Here is a 20,418-nt window from a genome sequence, read left to right on the forward strand (position 1 = left end):
AGAAAAGGCAGGATGAATATGCGTTTCCACATTGCGTATACGCAGCCCGGGCAGCGAATGAAATTAAATGTAATTAAGTTGCCCGGCGAATCCTTTTTGCCGCACCAAATTCAATCCGGGCGGAAAGCAAAACCAATTAACCGGCCTGGTCAAGAAGTCGTCACCAAAGTCTGGCCATAGTCCGCGTCGTTTTCAGGGTCACTTGATGGATTACGTTGTAAACCAAGCAAATGGAGTTGACGGCTTAAAATTATGTGGCTGCGGTCATGGACATGGTCTTAAATTGTTTTTCGACTTTACCTTGACTTGGAGTGGCATGAAAGTAAAAGTTTCGCAGAATCTTTTTTGCGGCACTTGAGAGTGAAATGGGGCTTTAAGAGATGAAGACAGATTTGGCAGAGTCAGAGGGATAAAATGGTTTATTTATGCCGGGCTAATTTGAGACAAGCAGACAAAGAACGCATTGAACCGCAAATAAAATATGTAAGTCATACTTTTTTATAAGTCTAAGACCACAATGAAAGACCAAATCGAATTCCATCCAGTTCGTCTTAAACAAAAGGAAGCCAAAGGCATTTGGCCTTAGCTATTTTAAATGCTAATCTGCTTTGCTTTTTCTGCTTGGCTCAATCCGAGTAACAGGATCTGGCGACAGAGCTATTGATTTTTAATCAGCCAGAGCGACAACATGAAACAGTTTCCGGCTGCTTACTGCCAGCAGGAAAATATGAACCTATGTCGAAAGCCCGGATGAATGGGGGGTTCAAGGGGGTTCGCTGAGTGAATTATTATTGAGTTTTGCAAGCGATTAACTTGCACGAGGATACCATCGGCAAAACGGGCCATTGGAGCGAATGTGGGGGCACTGGCACTGGCACTGGCATCAGCACCGTCACCTGTCCCGGCTTCCAGGCTTCGTTTCCTCCGCTCCCAACTGTCTCTGCAGTTATTTATAAACGAGAGCAACCCTTTGGACATCGATTTATGCTGCTAGCGTTCTGACAGCTGCTGGCCGGACGCACGACCCGCTTCGTCCGGATCTTGGCAGCGGGCCAGGGCCTCAATGTTGTTCGATTGGAGCGACAGGCCATTCGACCTGACCCAAGGAATAACTGCCAACCGAGTCCAGCATTATGTATGCAAATAGTGGGGGAAAATAGCACAACATATGCGATTACATGCCTATGTTTATGGGACGATTACCCCTATTGAACTATGTATTTTATATTTATAATGTTTGGCTTGGCTAGTTCCTAAGCATTCTTAATAAAAGTCATTTAAAAATACATTTTTTTTTTCCTAAAAAAAAATTGTTGCTCGGAATACCCAAGTGGATTATCTAAATGAATTTTGAATATTTAATTAGTTTTCATTCAATATGATCATATCGAATTTCTTATGAATTAGTAAAATGCCGTCAACAAAATGTCACTTTATACATATGTACATATATTAAATGTCTTAAATTAAGTTGATATTTTATTTATCAAAATCAGTTCAGTTAGTCTTTTTCAAATAAGGCTTACATCACTAACACTTTACATGTTTAAGTACAGGCATGACTTGAACAGTTTTTGGACTATTGTAACAAAAATTAGTTAATCCAATATTAAATGTTGGATTCAATAGCCAGATATTTCAATGTACTGTTCCATTTTTTTATCAGTGCAGAGGTGTCCAAAGGAGTTGTGTTTATATCGTTTTAAATTTAAGTTGATAAAATTCATTTTTAACTGGTTAAGCTTTTTCATTTAATGGAAGGAGGTTTATACGTTTTTGAACAACAAACTCTCAACTTATTTTTAATAGTTTAACTTGTTTGCAGTTAAGGTGTGAGTGGATATAATTACTATCCTGCATTAATTATACTGCAATTGGAAACTTTTGCGTTGGCAGTATTATTTCTCGGTAAATTGCGCATACGCCACGTTGCAGGCGCAAACTCATCTAAAAGCCATTTAAAGCGAGTAAAACACTGTGGAGGTATGTGTGCAGCACGCTCACTCAGAGCTTATTGCGTCAGGTTCAATATTTGTTCTTGTTTACCCACACCCACTCACACACTCACACACAAACAGTACCGCCCAGTTGTTGTCCTTATTGTCCTTTGCTGTCCCACTCGCCCCCCCCCGCACACACCCCATTTCCAAGAACCAGCGAAAAACATTTCCCAACAAGCCACGCGTAAATTCATGAACTTCACCAGCGCCAGGGTGTTAATTATTCTGATGGACCCGAACAATGTTTGTGTGGAGCGAAGTTTGGGGGCGTTTGGAACCTGAGACGATGCCGATGATCGGGACTCTTACTCCTACGTTGTACCCGGCTGACCTTAAGGCTAATTAAAAAATATATAAAATGCCAGGCCGCCTGCCTTCCGCTGGGGTGCTTAAAACAAAACACATTCTTTTCAGAGTTGCACCTACTGTGAACTCTGCACTTTAAATTCTCAGATGATTACCAAGTGATATTGAATTTCATCGACCTATTTTGGGTTAAGCATGCTACATGAATTCCAAGACATACAAAAATAATGACTTGTTCTTAGAACTGTGTTTACAATAGTTACACTTTTTGCTTGCTTTTAGATTCAACGCTTTTGTGAAAATTAGACTAAATTTAAAATTATAAATTTAAAATATAAAAACTTATAATTGCAATTAAAATGTGACTGTATGAGACTGTATTTTTTGTTATACTCTATCCCATTACATTTTCTTTTCTAATTGTAAATGAGTTAAGCTTAGCTTGTCTTTGAACTGGTTTTCCTTTGTCGCACCAGTTTGCATATATAATGTTATTGATGTCTGAGCCCTGGATTAATTGCGGCCTCCTTGGTTGCCATAGTTAAACCTTGTTGTTCACTAAATTTGTTTAAATTTTCAATTAAAATTTGCATTGATTTCGTGAGCCACCCACAAGGACCGCAATGAGTAAAAGTCAAACGAGATTTCTGTTTCTGGTTTCTGTGGAGGAAAGGAAAGTGTCAATGAAAGCAAAGTTCCTAACACAATTGCCGTAGATGTAGATTTTATCCTTCGCTTAGAAAATTTCTCCCATTGTGTGGGTGCGTGTCAGTGACATGCTTTTCCTTTCGCAGATGTGTGTGTGTGTGTGTGTGTGTGTGTAAGTGTGCTCCAGAAAAATGCAACCATGCAGAGAGAGATGACATGGTATGCGGATGACAGACAACAGCGTTCACCGATTTGGTTATGTAAAGGATTTGGTTTCTATGGCATGCTTTTCCACAACCGATAGGCCTTTGTTACGCACAGCTAAAACTTTAAGCTGGCTTAATATAATTAAGAGGCAAAAACATTTGCCATGATGTAAAAGCTTTGACCTTAGTTGGAAAAAACCATTCTACATTGTAAATCGATTTCGGTTGACACTAATTGATAGCTAATTCAATTGCCACAGGCCTGCCGAAACATTATTCAGCAATTTTATTAATTTTCCCGCTAAACGGTTTCATATGCCAATTATGCTGCCATATAAACAGTAAATTGCATCGCCCCAGGAGTCGCAAACAATGCAATTTCACAGCCAATGACTGGGGTAAACGCAAATGAACCGAGTGTGCTCGTAGTTCCCATTAGATAAATAATTGTCGTAGGTGTCGTGCCATTAATTAATGGCTGGCCATTGGCAAGGCAACCGGCACGGATGTTTTATTGTCTGCCATGGCATTCAAATGTCAGGCGGAACATAAATTTCAGTCACCTTGTTGCTAAGCCATCAAAGCGAAGAGAGCGCTGGCAAAAGTAGATTATTAATTATATATTGCATCCCAGAAATAGGCGTTCACACAGTTGAACTTGTAATTTTCAGTTTGTTTTCAAAATAGAGTTGTGTTAGGTTAGGCCAGGCGTACATAAATAGACATGTGCACACTCCTTTCCTCTTCGATGGGCACACAAAAGCCTACTGCCAGTTGATGCCTGGCGAAAGGATAGAGCTATTTATAGCATTTCTGGGCCATAAGAGTGTGGCAGATGCCTGGCAAGAGGAGCCCGCCCTTCTAGCCAACTCCCATTTTTGGCCCGGGAACGGGTGCAACAAGTGGCAGGGAACGTCAGCTCAATTTGCTGTGAACTCAACGAGGGGTAGAGCTGCTCAATTCGCCTGGGGCAATCGTTTTGAGTCCTCCGCGTAATTGGGGGCCAAGGACCTTAGCCTCTTCGGCCAAATATAACAGATCATTGAGCTTTTAATGTGTTTTTAATGTCAGCGCATTATATGCGGCATATTTCCTGCTCAGTGGGAGCGGGAATCGCCTTTCGCACACAATAAAAATAAACGAATTTCGCATTCGCAAGAAAAATAATCAAACAATAACAGAATTAAACAAAACAAAACAAAGCGGCCAACGAGAATGGAAAGTTTATATGTATATTGTTATAACCCAAAACTGGCAATGGAAAATTAAATGAAATTAAACAGTGGCAAAGGCTCGTGGCTTACAGGTGGTTTGTTGTGTATTTTCCCCAAGGAATTGACCGAATATAGAACAAGGAAAGCGAATCTTCCAGCCATAAATGCTTTTCCAATTGGCCATTCAATTCTGTGTATACATTTTAAGCGTCGCATATACATTTTTTTGGAGGCACGAACCGTGGAGGCAGGTACGAGTTATAAGTAAAACAATTTCCCGCATTTTTTACCCGTTCACGAATATACATATTAATTGTATAATAATTTTTTTCTATTTATTACTACACGCAAACAATTTTCTTTATTTAAATGAATGGCTTTGCTTGACTGGCGCGCAATTTCACTAAAGTGTAAAGAAAACGGCGAAACCGGTGGATGATGATGATGATGATGACTACGATTGTTGTGATGACGACCGATGGTCAGTGGTGGGGTGTCCATAACGCTGGGACAGTGACAGACTGACTGACTGACTGGATGGCCGAATGATTGACTGGCTGACAGAATGCTAGTGACAGAGTGGAGGGGCCGGGCACTTGTTGCAGTTCCTCCCACCAATCCATATTGATATACATATTCCCAACTAGCGCTGCGAATAATTCGATTTAAATGCGAGGCGTCGACTGATAAGTACAAGCTGTGCACTGGAAATAGCAGTGCCCCGCATTCCCATTACCAAAAATAAACGGCCCAAAGCGGAGGAGGTTATGCCGGAGGGGCGGGGCAGGAATTGATCCCCCTTGTGGGGTGCCAAAAAACCATAAACACCCAATTGCCGGCGGCGCGAGTGGCGCGCGCGCATTCCATGCCACCACAAAAACACAATGATTCAGACACGCATATTTCCATAATTGTAAACAAAATATTTAATAATTTGCCAACGGACAGCTGGCAAAACCAATTTGCCCTTGAAGCAGGGCTGCACTAGGAAAAAATACTGATTGATACACAAATTTTCCATTAACTCAGAAAAGAAGAAATATCATTAAAATATCAAGGTATCCTTCAGGGATTTATTTAAATTAACAAGTCAGCAGCAACTTAAATTTATACGTTAACTAGCTGTTTATTTTGTAAGCTGTGATGAGACTACGGCAATAAATATTGTATCTGTACAATTATAACCAAACACTTTATTTAGTCGTAAAATTTGTTGAGTGTCATTTTAATTTCGACAAAAATTTAGCTTATTGGTGGCTGAGAAACAATAGCCAATAATTAGTAAATACGAAAAGTACGGGATTAAAGAACGAATTTTGACAAAATTCAAAGGAATATGTTTGGAATTTCCCTCAGTGCAGCCACTTTTTGCTCACCTGCAATCTTGCGTTCGCGCATTTTCCGCCACAGTGCCTCGGCCTTGCGTTTTGGCCAGTTCTCGAATTTCTGCGAGAAGCTCCTGAAGAACTTGTACTCGCGAATAGTGATGGACATGCGACGTTGCATATTGGCCAGTTTGGGCAGCGCCGTTTTGAAAAAAGCACTCACAAATGTGGTTTCCCAGAAAAAAGAATTAACTACTATCCGTCTATGTCGGATATCTTGTATTGTTTTACAGAAATTACACTATAACACACTCCATTTCAAGCATACACTTCACATACACTTTCGAGCATAATTTTGTGCTTAAACTATTTGTTTTGAACTGATATTTATTTTGATTTGGCTTTAAGTCGGCGGCGTCGACGCGCTCCACCCGAGTTTTCCACTCGCTGCGGCCACGAAAATCAACAACCGTGCACGGCGCCTGTAAGAGCACTAATGAATTTGCAACGCGCTCGTTTTCCTTTTAGAAAATGGCGTGCCGAGCGCACGAGTCGTCCGCCCGAAGCACTAAAAACGAAGCGAACGGGCGCAGGGGCATATGAACAACGGGGCGTATGAGCAACATGGATGTTCTGTTGCTGCTGCTGCCACAGAACGGCTGTTTTTGCCGTTCTTCCCGTGCTTCTTCAAGGGCCAAAAGGCATTGTTCCCCGGAATGGGTGGTAGAAAGGGCAACTTCCTGGCCCATGTACCATAGAGTTATCGGCACCACAATCGCTTATTATTATTTTCTGTGGTTAGTTGGCCAGGGCCACGGGCGAACAAATAAATAAATAAATGGGTAACTGTCATGTTGATGATGCTTATTTCATTTCCATGTTCGCCAAAAGGACTCACGGCGAGGCAATGTCAGCTTATGTTTAAGTTGGGCTTTATTTCCTTTTTTTTATGGGCGCATTCATTAAAATTTATACGTCGGCAGTGAAAGTTTCAAGACACCGACAACCGCACCTGTTGCTCTACTAAAAGTGGTAGGCGGGGATGTGCGGTGTGGGCGTGGCTGTGTGTTTTGTTCACAGTTGGCTTGGCACAGTTATACATGTGTGCTCAAGGTTAAGCTTTTGCTTGGTCTTATGATTTATGAAGAGTTTAATAAATGGCAGTATTATTTCTGGGAGATGCTTTTGATGATAAAACAGCCGCACATTTGTTTGATATCACCATTGAGACTACTTTATTCAGAACAATACTAATGTTAGAAGTGCAAATCCATTGTTTCCAGGCAGCTGCAATTGGTTTGGTTAAGGATTACGTTTACTTTTCACAACATGCCATGACAAACAAGCCCGTTTATATTTAACGCTAGAACCGATTAATTGGGTAAACAGGAAAATTATGAGCAAAATCATTGCAAGTCACTCGCCTACATTGTTTCTCATTAATCTACTCCCACCTTTGTATTTTTTTTGGGGCGTGACTTGGTGCGGAAGACGGAACACGACATGGACACATGCTCGTGTGTTCCATTTGCTTCGATGATGAGCAGATATATGTAAGGAATAAAATATAAATGCGGGTAATTTGTACTTGTGCAATATCAGATATAAATCTTGTGTTAATCTTTTCAATAAAGTAGACAACAACAGCAGAGCCGGCCACTTGGGATGCCCGCTTCCGTTAAGAAAGAACAATAAACTGGAAGGTGCCTCTCCTTAAAGCCTGTCATTATTGACAAAAGGGCGTATCAGCGATGCAATGGCACACATAAAATTGGCAATATAAACACGCGAAAGTACATAAGATAAGCGACTGAAGGCCGCGACCTTTCCAGAGGGCATGTCCCTCACGAAAAGAACGTCACTGTAATGACGTCAGCCAGCGAGGAAATGGCAGGCAAACATTCAGATAATGGTCATAAAATGACCACCACTCGCTCCCCTTTTTTTTGCCGCCCCCGCTGACGTCACTGGTCGAGATGGCTTCGACTGCTTTGTTTGTGCATAATTCGTTGGGGGCAGTCAGGCTGCAAACACGAAATTGAATGAGCTCCAACAGCCACTGGAGGACACTTGGCGTCCAGTTTGTGATTCAATTTTTTTCTCCCGTTCATTTATACGCCATTTTTAGCACAAAGAGTGCCATCACACCACCATCATCATCATCATCACCCCTCGAGCACTGGTCAAGGAGCAATATGTGAATACCCATGTCTATATACACGACGGGAAAATACCTCAACTAATATCAAATTTGATTTTCTTATTTATTACAATGAATATGCGCAATGAATATGTACATAATAAATTATAGACAATCTACTAAGTTTTAAATTTTTAGAGACAAATTTTCGTTGATTTCAAAACCCAAAAGCTTAGATATAAAATTTAAGAAATTTTCAACTAAATGGTATATCAGAAAATTGCAATTTAGCTAAGGTTCAGGTAAGGCATTATATTGAAAACTACATTGATGGAGTAGTAAATTTCAATTGAAAAATTAGAATCAGCCTAAAGCAATATTTAGTATTCATATAAGAGTTGCATAGTTTTTTCTCAGTGCTTGTACGGCAATGGTTGTTTGCACTGTATGTAGTGTGGAATTGACAGATTGACAGCCATTTTCGGCTGGGGTTTGGGTTTGTGCCATTTGTATTGAAGTGTTGACGGAAGTGTTGGAAATTCGCAAAAAGAGCCGTTTGCTCGGTGCTCTTGATATTCCCCGTTGCTGGCCAAAGAACATGAAAGTAATTTAAATGACGGCCGTTCTCCAATTGTTTGGTCGAAATGAAAGCAAAAGTTGGAAATTGATTTGGTGCCCAAACAATTCCCTATGATGTGTGGACTGACCCTGCCTCCGCCTCCGCCTCCTTCTATAACATATGGATCAGGCCCGCGAATAATTATAGAAATTATGAATCATACCCCGACAGACTGTTATTATAAACCACTCAGGCTTAATAACAGACCGCTAATTGGCTGGCAGGACCACCGGCGCATCAAATCAGGCATTCAGCCATTCAGCCTTGATGTCCCGGCCCGGTCCAGGCCATTTAAATAACTCATTTAGCCCGGCTCTGCTGGTTTTCTGGCTAAAGAGAACTCGTTGGGGCTCCGATCTCTACTCACTACTCACTACTCACTCACCTGCTAAATAGCGATCACTCTGCGAACGAGAATAGCGCAGCGTCTGTGGGAAAAAAGAGGGAGTCGGGGAATAGAGAATGTCCATTAATGTCTGGTAATCAAGTTGATGCGAGGGCGGGTAGATAAGTGCTGCAGGGGGGATCCCTAAGCGGATTGGGATTCCCTATGCCGGTGGAATTGTAATGCTTCTCAGAACTTGGCAAGGCGAAAGTAAAGCAAGATAAGGTATGTAAATGGCCTTGAACTGAATAAAAAGTTAAGTGGAACTTTGAAGGCTTAAGAAGGATCAAAATGAAAGTGGTTTAAATATAAGCACATATAACTTAAAAAACTGTGTGGTATAAATTAAGATTCTACAAGTTAAAAAAATAAAAAATGTTTTAAATTGATTGCCAAGATACTACAAGAGATCATCTGCTTAAGCATATTACAAATATTTTAAAATAAAAAAAAAAAAAAACAATGTGAGGATTTCTACAGTTTAATATTTAAGATGGTATACCAGTTATAGTTATAAGGAAAGAGATTGGATATATGAGAGCTAAATATTGTATTTCAGTAATAATTTTAAGGAAAACGATTAGAAATGGAAGACAATTTTTAAAAAACATATTGTTGATATTGAAAGCTATGTCCTACTAGTCCTACTATTTTCTAAAACCTTTACAGTGTAAAAAGTATAAAAGGTGTAATAAATTTTCTAGTTCCTTATATTTTGGATAAACACTAACAAGTTTATTTACAATGACTTCCTGCTAGAGTACATTTTTTAATTATCCTGCAAATCATTCTCTCTTTTCTTGTCAAAGTACAGGTTTTTAGAATGAAGCTATCACATATTCAATCCAACAGTCCAACACTCACCAAATGCTGAGCGGCGAAGTCGTCGAATCGCCGGCTCATCTCGCGCTCCTTGAGCAACATCGGCGCCGAGTTGGACTTGGTGGACAGCTCCTGGATGCCACCAGAGTCACCCAGTCCGCTGTGCAGGGAGGCGCTGCTGGGCGATGGCAGCTCCACGAAGTGGTGCAGCTGATGGGCGGCGGTGGTTGAAGGACTCAGGAGCGACTGGAAGGGTTCCTGGCGCAAAACGAGCGACAGTTGGCCCCTCTCCTTGTGCTTGATGGCATGGTGGTGAATGGGCAGGACCTTGCGCGGATGCACCAGTGATTGCGGGGAGTGGTAATGGTCCAGGGAGTGACTCCGCTGGGTTCTGGGCACTAGAATGGGCGGTGGGGCGGTGTACTTGCGGCGCAGCACCACCGGTGTGGCGGTGACTCCACCTCCACCACTGGCACTGCTGGCATCGCCATCGGTGCAGTCGCAATCGCAGATCTCAAACTCATCCTGGCACTCATCGTAATCCGGGGATTTTCCCACCTTATCTTTTTCCTCGTCCAACATGTCATCCTGGGATTCGTTGGCCGCCTCGCCACCACTGCCGCATTGGCTAAGCACCTCGAGCAAATCGGGATCATCGGACGAGGCCACCGAGCCGCTCTTCTGGAACTTCATCTTGCGCAGTGCCTCCAAACTGCTCACGGACTCATTATCCTGGGCACTTCCCCCCGTCCTGTGATGATGATGATGGTGGTGGTGGTGGTGCTGCATGTGGTGGCTCTTCCAGTAGTGAGACATATCCTTCGGCGGTGTGGCCGTGCCAATGCCGCTCTCATTGTTGTCGTTGTCCAGTCCAGAGGAGTCCAGTGAGATGCCCGATTTGCCGGAGCTCAGGACACCCGTGGCCTCCTCGCAGGCCGAGGAAGACGAAGTGGAGCTGCAATGAGGATGAGGCATTAAGACATTGACAAATCAATTCAGAAGGGGGTACATTACACTCAGAGCAAATTGTGGGGCTTAAAATTTGTGAAATTGTGAAATTTTATTGTTTTTAATCTACGTAATTAAAGTGTTAGACAAATTTGATTGAGGATAAAAATTATAAAAATAAAAAAAAAAATAATTAAGTTCTTTTTTATTTTAAACTAATTTTTGCAACATACTTTTTATATAAAATATATGTAGATTTATAAGATGTAACTTAAAAAGTGTTTAATCAAAATACATGTTGGCCTAAGGGTCAAAATAAAAACTAATATATAAAATCTGATTGAAAGCACATGTTGGCCTGAGGGTCAAAATAAAAATGAATATAAAAAATTACATTTAAAAATTAAAAAAAGAATCACAATTAAATGCATTTGTCTTTAAACTTATTTGGGCAAAATACTTTGTAGAAAAGGATTACATTTTTTACATTTATGAGATGCAACTTAAGAAGTGGTAAAATTTTACATAATTTTGGATTTAGATTAACCGTTGGATTTTTTTTTTTCAAATCAATTTATTTTGTTCTTCTGTTACTTTCAATAAAATTACTTGTACCTCCTCATGTACTTATTATTTGACAATCAAAGCCCTAACATTTGCCGAGTGTAATGTCTCAATGCTGGTCACTCACTTATTGTCTTCATCGACGGCGCCAACGCTGCGCAGAATGGACTCCTCCGAGGTCCAAATGGTCGACGTGGATCCTTTTTTGGTCACATCCACCAGGTAGCCGGGTGTGGCTGAGGAGGAGCCTTTGGCCGAGGCGGCTGATTGGGAATGGGATGTGGATGAGGCGGATGCTGGCGGCGGGGTTATGGCATTTCTGCTCGTCAGCGCTGCATGATTAATGCCCACCCGTTTTGGCATCGACATCGGCTGGGAGGCCAGCATTGTCTCCATGTCGCCGCCGCTCAATTGTCGCTGTCGCCTAGATTTCAAATCCTCGATGGTGGTCGCCGTCGATTCACCTGTTGCAGTTGCCGTTGCCGTGGCCGCTCCATTGGCCGCTGCCATCTCCTCGATTTTCAATGCGCTTTGGAAATTTGTCAGCTTATGAGTTGCCGGTGTTGGAGTTATTGTGTCCGCTTGGCCATTAAGTGGGGGGCATGCCAAGCTCTTTCGTTGGCTCTGAGGAGGGAGGGCTGCTGCTCCAGCTCCTCCTGCTCCTCCTCCTACTCCTCCGAATCCTCCATTCGGCGCCGACAGGGTGCGCATATAGGCAACATTCGATTTGGTTGCCGGCGATGCCGGCGATGCCTCGTTGCGTCCGCAGTCAAGGTAAAACGACTGCAATGGAATGGTGGCCTGAAAGAGGCAAGGAATACACTTAGAAAATGGTTTTAGGAATTCATAAGGTTTCAAATTAAAAAAATGTTTTTATCATATTAAGGGTTGAGTGCTTAATTATTTATTAAATCCATATTTTGCCAGCTATTCCCTTCATAGGGTAAATATTGTTCGGAAAAGTCGATGAACAATTCAAAGGATATATGTTTTTTTTTTTACACAATTTGGTTATCAAAAACATCTTGAATTGCCACTGACTGTGAAAAACTCATTAGAATTAAACTGCTATATACTTCTATACTTGTCAGTAAAGCATTTCTTTTTTTTAAAACTTTCTTTTAGTTAGCATTCGATTGCTAAGAAAACAAAACTTTAAATTCGGGATTTTCAGAGAAATGAAGTATGCCTTTTTGCAAGTGTAGCAGGAAGAAGAACAAGTTAACTTATTAAAATATAGTCAGTCAGGTTTAATAAAGAAAAGTCGACACTGAGGGCCGCTGACAGTTTCGAGGGGCGCAACCTCAACCTCCACGGCCAAGGACCTTGAATGCATAATGAGCGTGGTGGACCAGGTTTGCCCTCAGCCTCCAATAAAATCTGGAGGTTACCTTGTTGGGAAGCCCCAGCCAGAGACAATGCGAAAAAGGAAACATCAGCGGAATTTTTAGACATTGTCAAGTGGAACGCGCAAGCCGCGCAGGAATTTTCGTATTTTATGCAAATCTTTGGCCAAGACGGGTTAGTTTTTTGTTCGTGTTTGTTGTTTCCGCGGAAAGGCTTCTCAATGGAGCCGACTTAGCGCACAGACATTTCCCCTATTGTTTTGGCTTATGATTTATAAGCCGTGTGTGATAACAGGCGCTGGATTCTAAGAACTCATGGCCAGCTGTATGTCTTTATTCACGGCCATGTTCCATCAGGCTATAAGTGCGTTATGTCAATGCGATTTACAAGCCTTTGGCAAGCGTTTGACAATTTCGTTTTTCCATTTGCCGGAAAAAATCCGGGCTGCAGCAGCAGCAGCAGCAGCAGCAGCAATAGGCGGAAATTGATTTAAATGATTTATCGGCAGAAAAAAATGTATATTTATGCCCCGAGACGCGGCCTGGAACCGGGAACCGCGTTGCTGTTGCAGCAGGTTGCTGCTGTACCTGCGATATTGCTGCCGTGTCTGCTGCTGCTGTTGCTGCTGCTGATTCTGTTGGCGCAATTCCTTGGGGGCCTTGGGCAAATCGCTGGCCAGCAAAATTGGAGGCTGAAAAAACTGTATCAGAGCCTGATTGGAGTTGCCAGTCGAGTTCCCGAAAGCAATCAATATGAAATGGCCGGGCTTTGTACTAAATTATAAACACATGAATATAATACCCAGCATTTAAGCACTTCCAGTTAACATTGAAATTACTAGCGCTTTAATTTAATAAGCCGTATTTTAACATTCACTGAAAGCATTTTATCAATTATATACTTTAGTTTTTTTTTTTAAGTAAAAGAAAATAAATGGAATATTTTCAATACAAAAAAAAATTATCTGCAGATAAGTTTCATTTTAATTATTTAACTTTTCTGAAACCAAAACAGTTATTTATTATAAAAAAAAAAAAAATGTTTCAAGGAATATTCTTATATGAAAATTCGAATTCAAGTTGTAAAACAATTTTTAATGTTATAAAAACTGTAAAAGGTTATCCCCACAAAAGTGTAATTATTATTAAAAATGAATAAAATTTTCACAAAGAAACAAACTAAAACTATTTTTCCCTTAATCGAGTGTAATTGGCAGCTCCGGACCAGACGACGCCCGTCTAAAAATGGTCACAGGATGCGGATGCGGTCCGTCAGACAGGAGTCTGGAGTCAGGGGGTCCTTTGGGAGCAGCAGCTCACATCTGTTGCTGTTTTGAAACCAAATTTGTAATGCATTATGGATCAGTCTCGAGTGCCTGTTACGGCAGCGTCTATGAATTATTAATAAAGACGGAGCGATGGCGATCGCGATGCCATCTCAGCCAACTGCGTGTTAATGAGCCGCCAACTCTCGCCGGCGACGCATTAATTGGGCGTCCAGATCATTGGCGTTTATGGGCATGGCCGGGCATCGAACATATCGCTATTTAAAGGCAGGCGGGCGCCGACTTCGATCGATTTCGACTGCCGGGAAAATAAAAACTTTTACCATTTTACGACTAGTTATCGTTCGGAAGATCATCTATCTGGCCGCGCACACTCGATTAATTTAGCGATTTTATCAAGGCACCCAAAAGTTCTCAGTGCCCAATCTGTTTTACATATGTAAGCAATTTCCTATGATTCTCACTCTCTCTCTATATATATATCTCCCTCTCTCTTTTCTTCGCTGGCTTTGGTGTGATTGAATTTGAAGCATTTTATGGATGAGGAAAATTCAAATCTGTTTTATGACCGGCAGTAGAATCCGATATCCGAAACGCTGACAAAGACTTATTTAAATGTCATAAAATTGTGAACATTTCTCACAACAAGCCGAAGAACGATTTGGAAATGGAATGGTAAATAAATGAAATGTTTTCTTCGGTTAGTTAATGAAAAATGCAATAAAATGAACACAAAATGACACATAAAAATTGCCTTTTCCCTAGGTTGCCTGGGGGTTATCAAGAATTTCAGTGGAGGGGAACTGTAAATGCTCCTAATTGATCATAAAAATGGGGCGCAAGAAATCTAAAAAAAAAATAAATATACATATAGCGTTTGTTTACTGGTTTCGATATCAAATACTGAAAAGCTGAATGACAAATGCACTGGGCAACGCCTCAGCGTTCCACTTTTATTGATATGTGACCCAGAAAGTCCCGGTCTTCGAGTGTACATAAATGTAAGTATGAGTACCTCCCATTCAGCTCGGCCAGACTATCGCCAATCGATTGGAAATGCCCCTGACTGCCACGGCTAGTGAGTGACTGAGTTGGCCGAGCAAAAGAGTGAGCTGCCCGCGGTCACGCATGCGTACTGATAATAATTATCAAATCAAAACACTTAAACGCCTGCCCAGCCCATCGTCCTCCTCCGGACATTGTTCCAAGTTGCCCTGTTCGCTGTGCTCCTACTCCAAACTGGCAACCGCAAACTGCAACTGCTCATTCCCATTCCCCCCTGATTTCTGTTGTCCGTCGTGCTTGTTTGCCTTGCAGTGATTTGCAAGTTCTACTTAAGTCAAAGTGTCCGGAGCTCGTTGAGCTGCGTGAAAAGCTTTTTGTGTGTCGCGGCCTTTTGTCTGGACAGCCTTGCATGGCCTTCACTGGCCGAAAATTGGTTATCAAATTAACATATATCTCCAGCATTAAAACATTTTTAATATGTACAAAAAAAATATGTAAAGTTCTATTGCAACTTAAAAGAGATTATTTTTGTAGCAGAACGGTATGTGTTTTAAAACTTACTATTCAATTATTAAACAACATTTAATTCATTTAATTTGTTTAGATGAAGGAGTTTTTAATTTCCCTAGTAGGAATATTTTTGTTTATATTTTTAAAGTTTAGAAGAATTTGTAGCAAAAGCCAAATAATATTTACTTATAATAATAATTATAATAATATTAAACGGATGATTTTGTTGTAGATGTCATTAAAAATATCCATAAGCACCTTGACAAAGCAACGTAATTACAATGCCTTTAAACAACACAAAAATTTCACTTTTAATCTTTATAATTAAATTCCGACTGTTAAAGGCTAATAATTATCCCCATTATTTTTTCTAAGTGTCGCCCAGCATCTTGTGCATCTTCCACATCTGTTGCATCTGCATGGTTCATCATCATTAAGCGCATTGCGTTGGCCGATGATGCCCCCCTGCCACACACGCATGTAATATGCTGCACAAGATTCACTTTCGCAGGGAGAAACAGGGCCCGATCCCCATGAGCATTGCAGTCAACCAAATTGGGGCGTTTTGGGTTCCGCTCGGTCTGCTGCCGTGTTGACAGCCCCCTGCAGAAAGTGAAGTGTTCTGGCGAGATCTCTGGCTTTTCTGATCTGGCTGCAGGGCGGCTGGTTGACCCAGTTCACTCCACTCCTGCGCCTTTCGCGCGAAACCAAGCCAAACGAAACGAAAAGCTGAAAAACTGTCCCGTGCTGCTTTACTTTCATTGACAGTTTGTCCAGCTCCGATTTTTGGCAAGCCAGGCACGCACTTGTGCCCTCGATACAAAAGGCCGATGCTGGCTGCCTTTGATTTATGCTGCCGTCGGTAGCTCATAAATCATGGCCCTCAGTCCCACTGTCTCACTGACTGATTGACCGAATGAGTGTATCGCAGAGCTGGCATGTCGACCACATTCTTTGCCTTAATTAGTGCAGTGGGGCTTAAGCGCTCTTAATTGGCACTTTTACCGGAGCGATTAAGGCGAAATATGACAGCTCCAGGGACTTGGACTTTTTCCTCGACAACACCCAAAAATGTCGACAACTATTCTGCAGTCAGATGCCAGAAAATGTAAACAGTTCCGGCCGCAAAAGTAAGGAGGAAAATTTAATTTTTATGTACTATTTTGCATTATTTTTTGTATTAATATAATTACTATAAAATCGTGAACTTTTGTAGTAAAGAAGTAAACTAAAAAGATTATATGTCACAGCTAATGTTCATTATTACATTCAAAGATCAAGTACTTTAAAAACCCATTAACAACATTTAACATAAATGTTAATTACAAATGTTTATGTTGACCGACTTAGCACTATATAAGTGCTCCTAGCTGTATTGAACAGCAAAACAGATACAGGCAACCTTATTTCCTGTTGCCTTTCATTTTGCAACTAGAACGAGGGAAAAGGAAATGGGCCAGGCGACTTTGCTCTGCCAAATGCTGCAGCTGAATCTCATATCGATTGGTAGCAAATGTTTCGTCTTGTCAACAGCTCAACAGCCAACAACAATGGAGCCCTAACCCCCATCCGCATCCACTCCACGGTTTTTTGTGGGTTTTTGGCTTTTTGGTTTTCAGTGTCGATGTCGTGTTTTTCCACTGGCTTGGCACGCGTTTTGAAAATTAATATTTGTCTTGTTGCAGCAAGTCTGCTGCTGCCTTTTTGAGGTTTTTCCCCCTGACAATCGTAGACCCAAGAGGTGAGCGCAATGTATGCTAAGCGTATGCAACCGAGCAGACCGCAAGCTCAGTGCCGTTTATGAGCCGTTTTGGCTTATAAATGTTTTAATTAGATATATTCGGTTTGATAAGCCGGAGACAGCTAACAAGTTGGTTAGTCTGTTTCGGGGCTTATAGTTTATGGACCTCGGCTGCACAAAGTGGGTCAGCGGGTTGGCCAAAGATTGCAGCCACTTTTCTTGAGACTACCAAGCACTCAGAAAAAATACGCTAAAATCAACAATTTATTTCAAGTCTTTATACATAACAAAATTATTTCTATACCAAACTAATTTATTTATTTTGATTATAAGCACTCAGAAACGAAAAAGAAACAGAAAAACTACTTAAATTTATAAGGCAGGCTCAACTTTAAGGCTACGTTTAGTCGGTTGTTCATTTAATAATGAAAGAACTAACTCTTTATTTCATTTTTTATTTCCAGTGCATTATTCACAAGATGCATTTCCTTTTTGGGTTATCGGAGAGTTAAAGCGTCCAGCATTTCTCTGAACTTTGCTCTTTCCTCCGCAGCACACTGATTGCAATTAGAAAATCTTTACGACTCTATGCTCAGCAATCAATCTCCAATTGTCTTTCAATCTAAAGCTTAAGAACTGCACTAATTAGAGTATTTTATTACACATTTTATGGCGATGCAAAGCGCCCGAAAAATGCAACTCCCATAAAACTGGGCCGTCTATCTTATTCAAACAGTTCAAAGTTTAACTCGTTCAAGTGCCAGCTCCCGAGTGACGACTGCCTATCAACGGACCACTTCCCTGCCCCCAAATTTCATCTTCGAGCTCATCTCGAACTCCCCTATTCCGTTGCCCATAAATTTCACGCGCTTCAGTTGCGCATCCGGCATATGGATGGATGGATGGATGGATGGAACATATGGCCGTTCTTGAAAGAACATTCCTTCTTCACCGAATTTTTGTGGGTGGGGCCCTTTTGGGGGCAAGCCGTGTGTGTGGGCCCCCAAATTTGTGTTGCTGCCCGTGTGTGTTGACAACATTGTTGTGATTCATATTAAATGCCTTTGTCTCGAGCGCATTTTATCTAACCCACATTCATAAAATATGCTTCGCTGTTTGTTCGCTCGCATGTCGAAATTGAGGCAGCCAGAGATTACAACGGAATTTCAGAGATTTGAGATTAGGAAAACTCAGCCTAAGCTGCAGAACGTATGCAAACACAAAGAGATTAACCTTCTTTAATAATGTAAATGGGAATTTGTAGTTAAAGGATAAGTCTAACGAAATGTGAAGAAGTTAAGCCAACTCGAGGTCAAGTGTAGTCTTAGATTTGAGGTATGAAAACACACAAATTAACAACTTTTCCAACTTATCAAACTTCCAGGACAGTTTTTTTATCTTGAAGTATTTGTTCCAATTTCTTTGACAGATTTTTTTTGCTGTGTACTCACGTGCTTCTCCGGTTTCAAGAGGAGTCCGTTCTGCTGCTGCTGTTGCTGCTGTTGCTGCTGTAGCTGATGGTCCATGATGGATGAGCCCTTGCCGTAGCGACTCTGGATGGCCGCCGAGGCAGCTGCCGAGAGGAGCATGGGCGCCGTCCTGGAGGTGGGCGAACTGCTGGCCGAACCGGAACCGGAACCGGATCCTTCGGCCAGGGCCGCCAGATGCGGGGGCAGCTTATCGCCGGCCATCAGGCTGTCCAGGTCGCGCAGAAACTTGCAGGCCCAAATGTTGACATCGTCCGCCTGGGCAGGTGGAGCGGGCAGGGATTTAGTGGGCGATTTGGTCGGACTGAGGGGCGGCGGGGGCAGGGCCCTTAGTTTAGTCGTCACTGGCTTGGCCGGTGTGGCTGCAAGGCCCGATGTGGCCGTGGTGCTGCTGCTGTCAAAGCCGCTATCTGATTCCGTGGAACGAGACAATTCATCAAGCGGCTGGACTCCAGCCTGCGATAGCCGCTCCTCCAGTTGCTCGCGGAGCTGTTGCTCCAGACGCTGGACCTTGCGCAGCTCGAAGACCTCGTTGATTTCCCGCTGCAATTAGAATGACAGTTGTTAGTTGGGTACACTCGGGAAATCATGGGTATAATTAAATATAATTAAAACGAGAATGTATTGTATAAAATGTATTGGAAATGTTTTGCTAATATTTTTAACTGAATGTTAAGAAGCTTTACATAAATTTATAAACTTAAGTTTCCAGAAATTAATAATTGTAATTTTACCACTAAAATAAGAAAGTTCTAAATAGAGAAAACGTTGACCGCAAAATTGGATCAGTTTAATATTTTCATTTACATATTGAATTCTTTCACATTAAGTTCTTTACAAAATATTGGAGGACCATTTTAAACAACGTTGTCATTTACATTTTTGCATTTACAAATCAGACATAGACATATTACATAACGCTCTCCATTTTTGTCCCTGTTAAGAAGACCCATAAAATCCGCACTGCGGTGGAGATTACGTTTTGATTAGCGCTCTAATTGCGCACATATATCAAGGCAATGGTCTATTAATCGCGCCCAGAGCGCCACATCCACATCCGCAAAGAGCTTCTTCTAATGGCCCCCGACTATGATGTATGTTTGCTTAATTTGCCCCGCAAACAGGGACAAAAAGAAAGCCCAGGGCACGACCAAGACAACCCGGAGAGACTTGGGCACAATCAAAGACAAATAAATTAGAACACGACCGCGGAGGCAGAAAGGTTTTCCATTTCCACACTCGGAACGGAACAGAAAACTGCAGCCACGAACTCCCAGCGAAACACGACTTGCCGCAGCAACAACGAATGCAAATAAATTGAAATGAAGCAATTTGTTAGCCAGATTAAACACAACACAACAAAAAACAAAAAACCAGGAGAAAGAAACTTAAAACAAGGGAAGAGAACCCTGTGAAGATCAGAGACAGATGGAGCCCACAGGGCTAACAAAGTCAGCGAATTACTTAATTAAAAATCGTGGCCCTATACCCATACCCATACCCATATCCAGACCCAGACCCAGAACTGGTCCTGGTCCTGGTCCACAAGTCGCTTCTCGAAACCCTTGCCGAAACCCTTTCCGATTCCCCAGTGACATTAATAACGTGCCGTGCTCATTACTCAACAATTGTGTTTGTTTGCGGGGCCCTTTTTTGTTTTCTGTGGCTGCTGCTGATTTTGCCAGAAGGGCAGCTCTTCCAGACAAATGCGATCGAGCATTAGCGGGCAATAAATTCTCAGAGGTAGTCTATTGCTGCTGGGGCTTGAAAGAAAGCCGCGAACCTTACGATTTTATCGCTGGCGTTCTCAGGTAGTGTGAGAAGTTGGCCGGCTAATTTGCGAGGGCGGTCCGGTCCGGTCCGGTC

General features: G+C 41.9%; 1 protein-coding gene across 3 annotated transcripts in view; it reads right to left on the reverse strand.

Moving 5' to 3' along the window:
- Window positions 1–20,418, reverse strand: part of LOC128251701 (stAR-related lipid transfer protein 13) — a 99,048-nt gene that overhangs the window by 9,719 nt on the left and 68,911 nt on the right. For 2 of the 3 annotated variants that reach the window (XM_052978806.1, XM_052978807.1), the window contains 4 exons: window positions 18,517–19,095; window positions 11,305–11,978; window positions 9,708–10,620; window positions 8,844–8,886 (listed from right to left, as the gene is read on the reverse strand). In XM_052978806.1, the coding sequence (XP_052834766.1) occupies window positions 8,844–8,886; window positions 9,708–10,620; window positions 11,305–11,978; window positions 18,517–19,095 (2,209 nt within the window). Of the gene's footprint in view, window positions 1–5,750; window positions 6,237–8,843; window positions 8,887–9,707; window positions 10,621–11,304; window positions 11,979–18,516; window positions 19,096–20,418 lie in introns of those variants that run through there. The other variant, XM_052978808.1, reaches the window with a different exon arrangement.

The sequence above is a fragment of the Drosophila gunungcola genome, chromosome 3R (assembly GCF_025200985.1).
Source record: "Drosophila gunungcola strain Sukarami chromosome 3R, Dgunungcola_SK_2, whole genome shotgun sequence".
NCBI lineage: Eukaryota > Metazoa > Arthropoda > Insecta > Diptera > Drosophilidae > Drosophila > Drosophila gunungcola.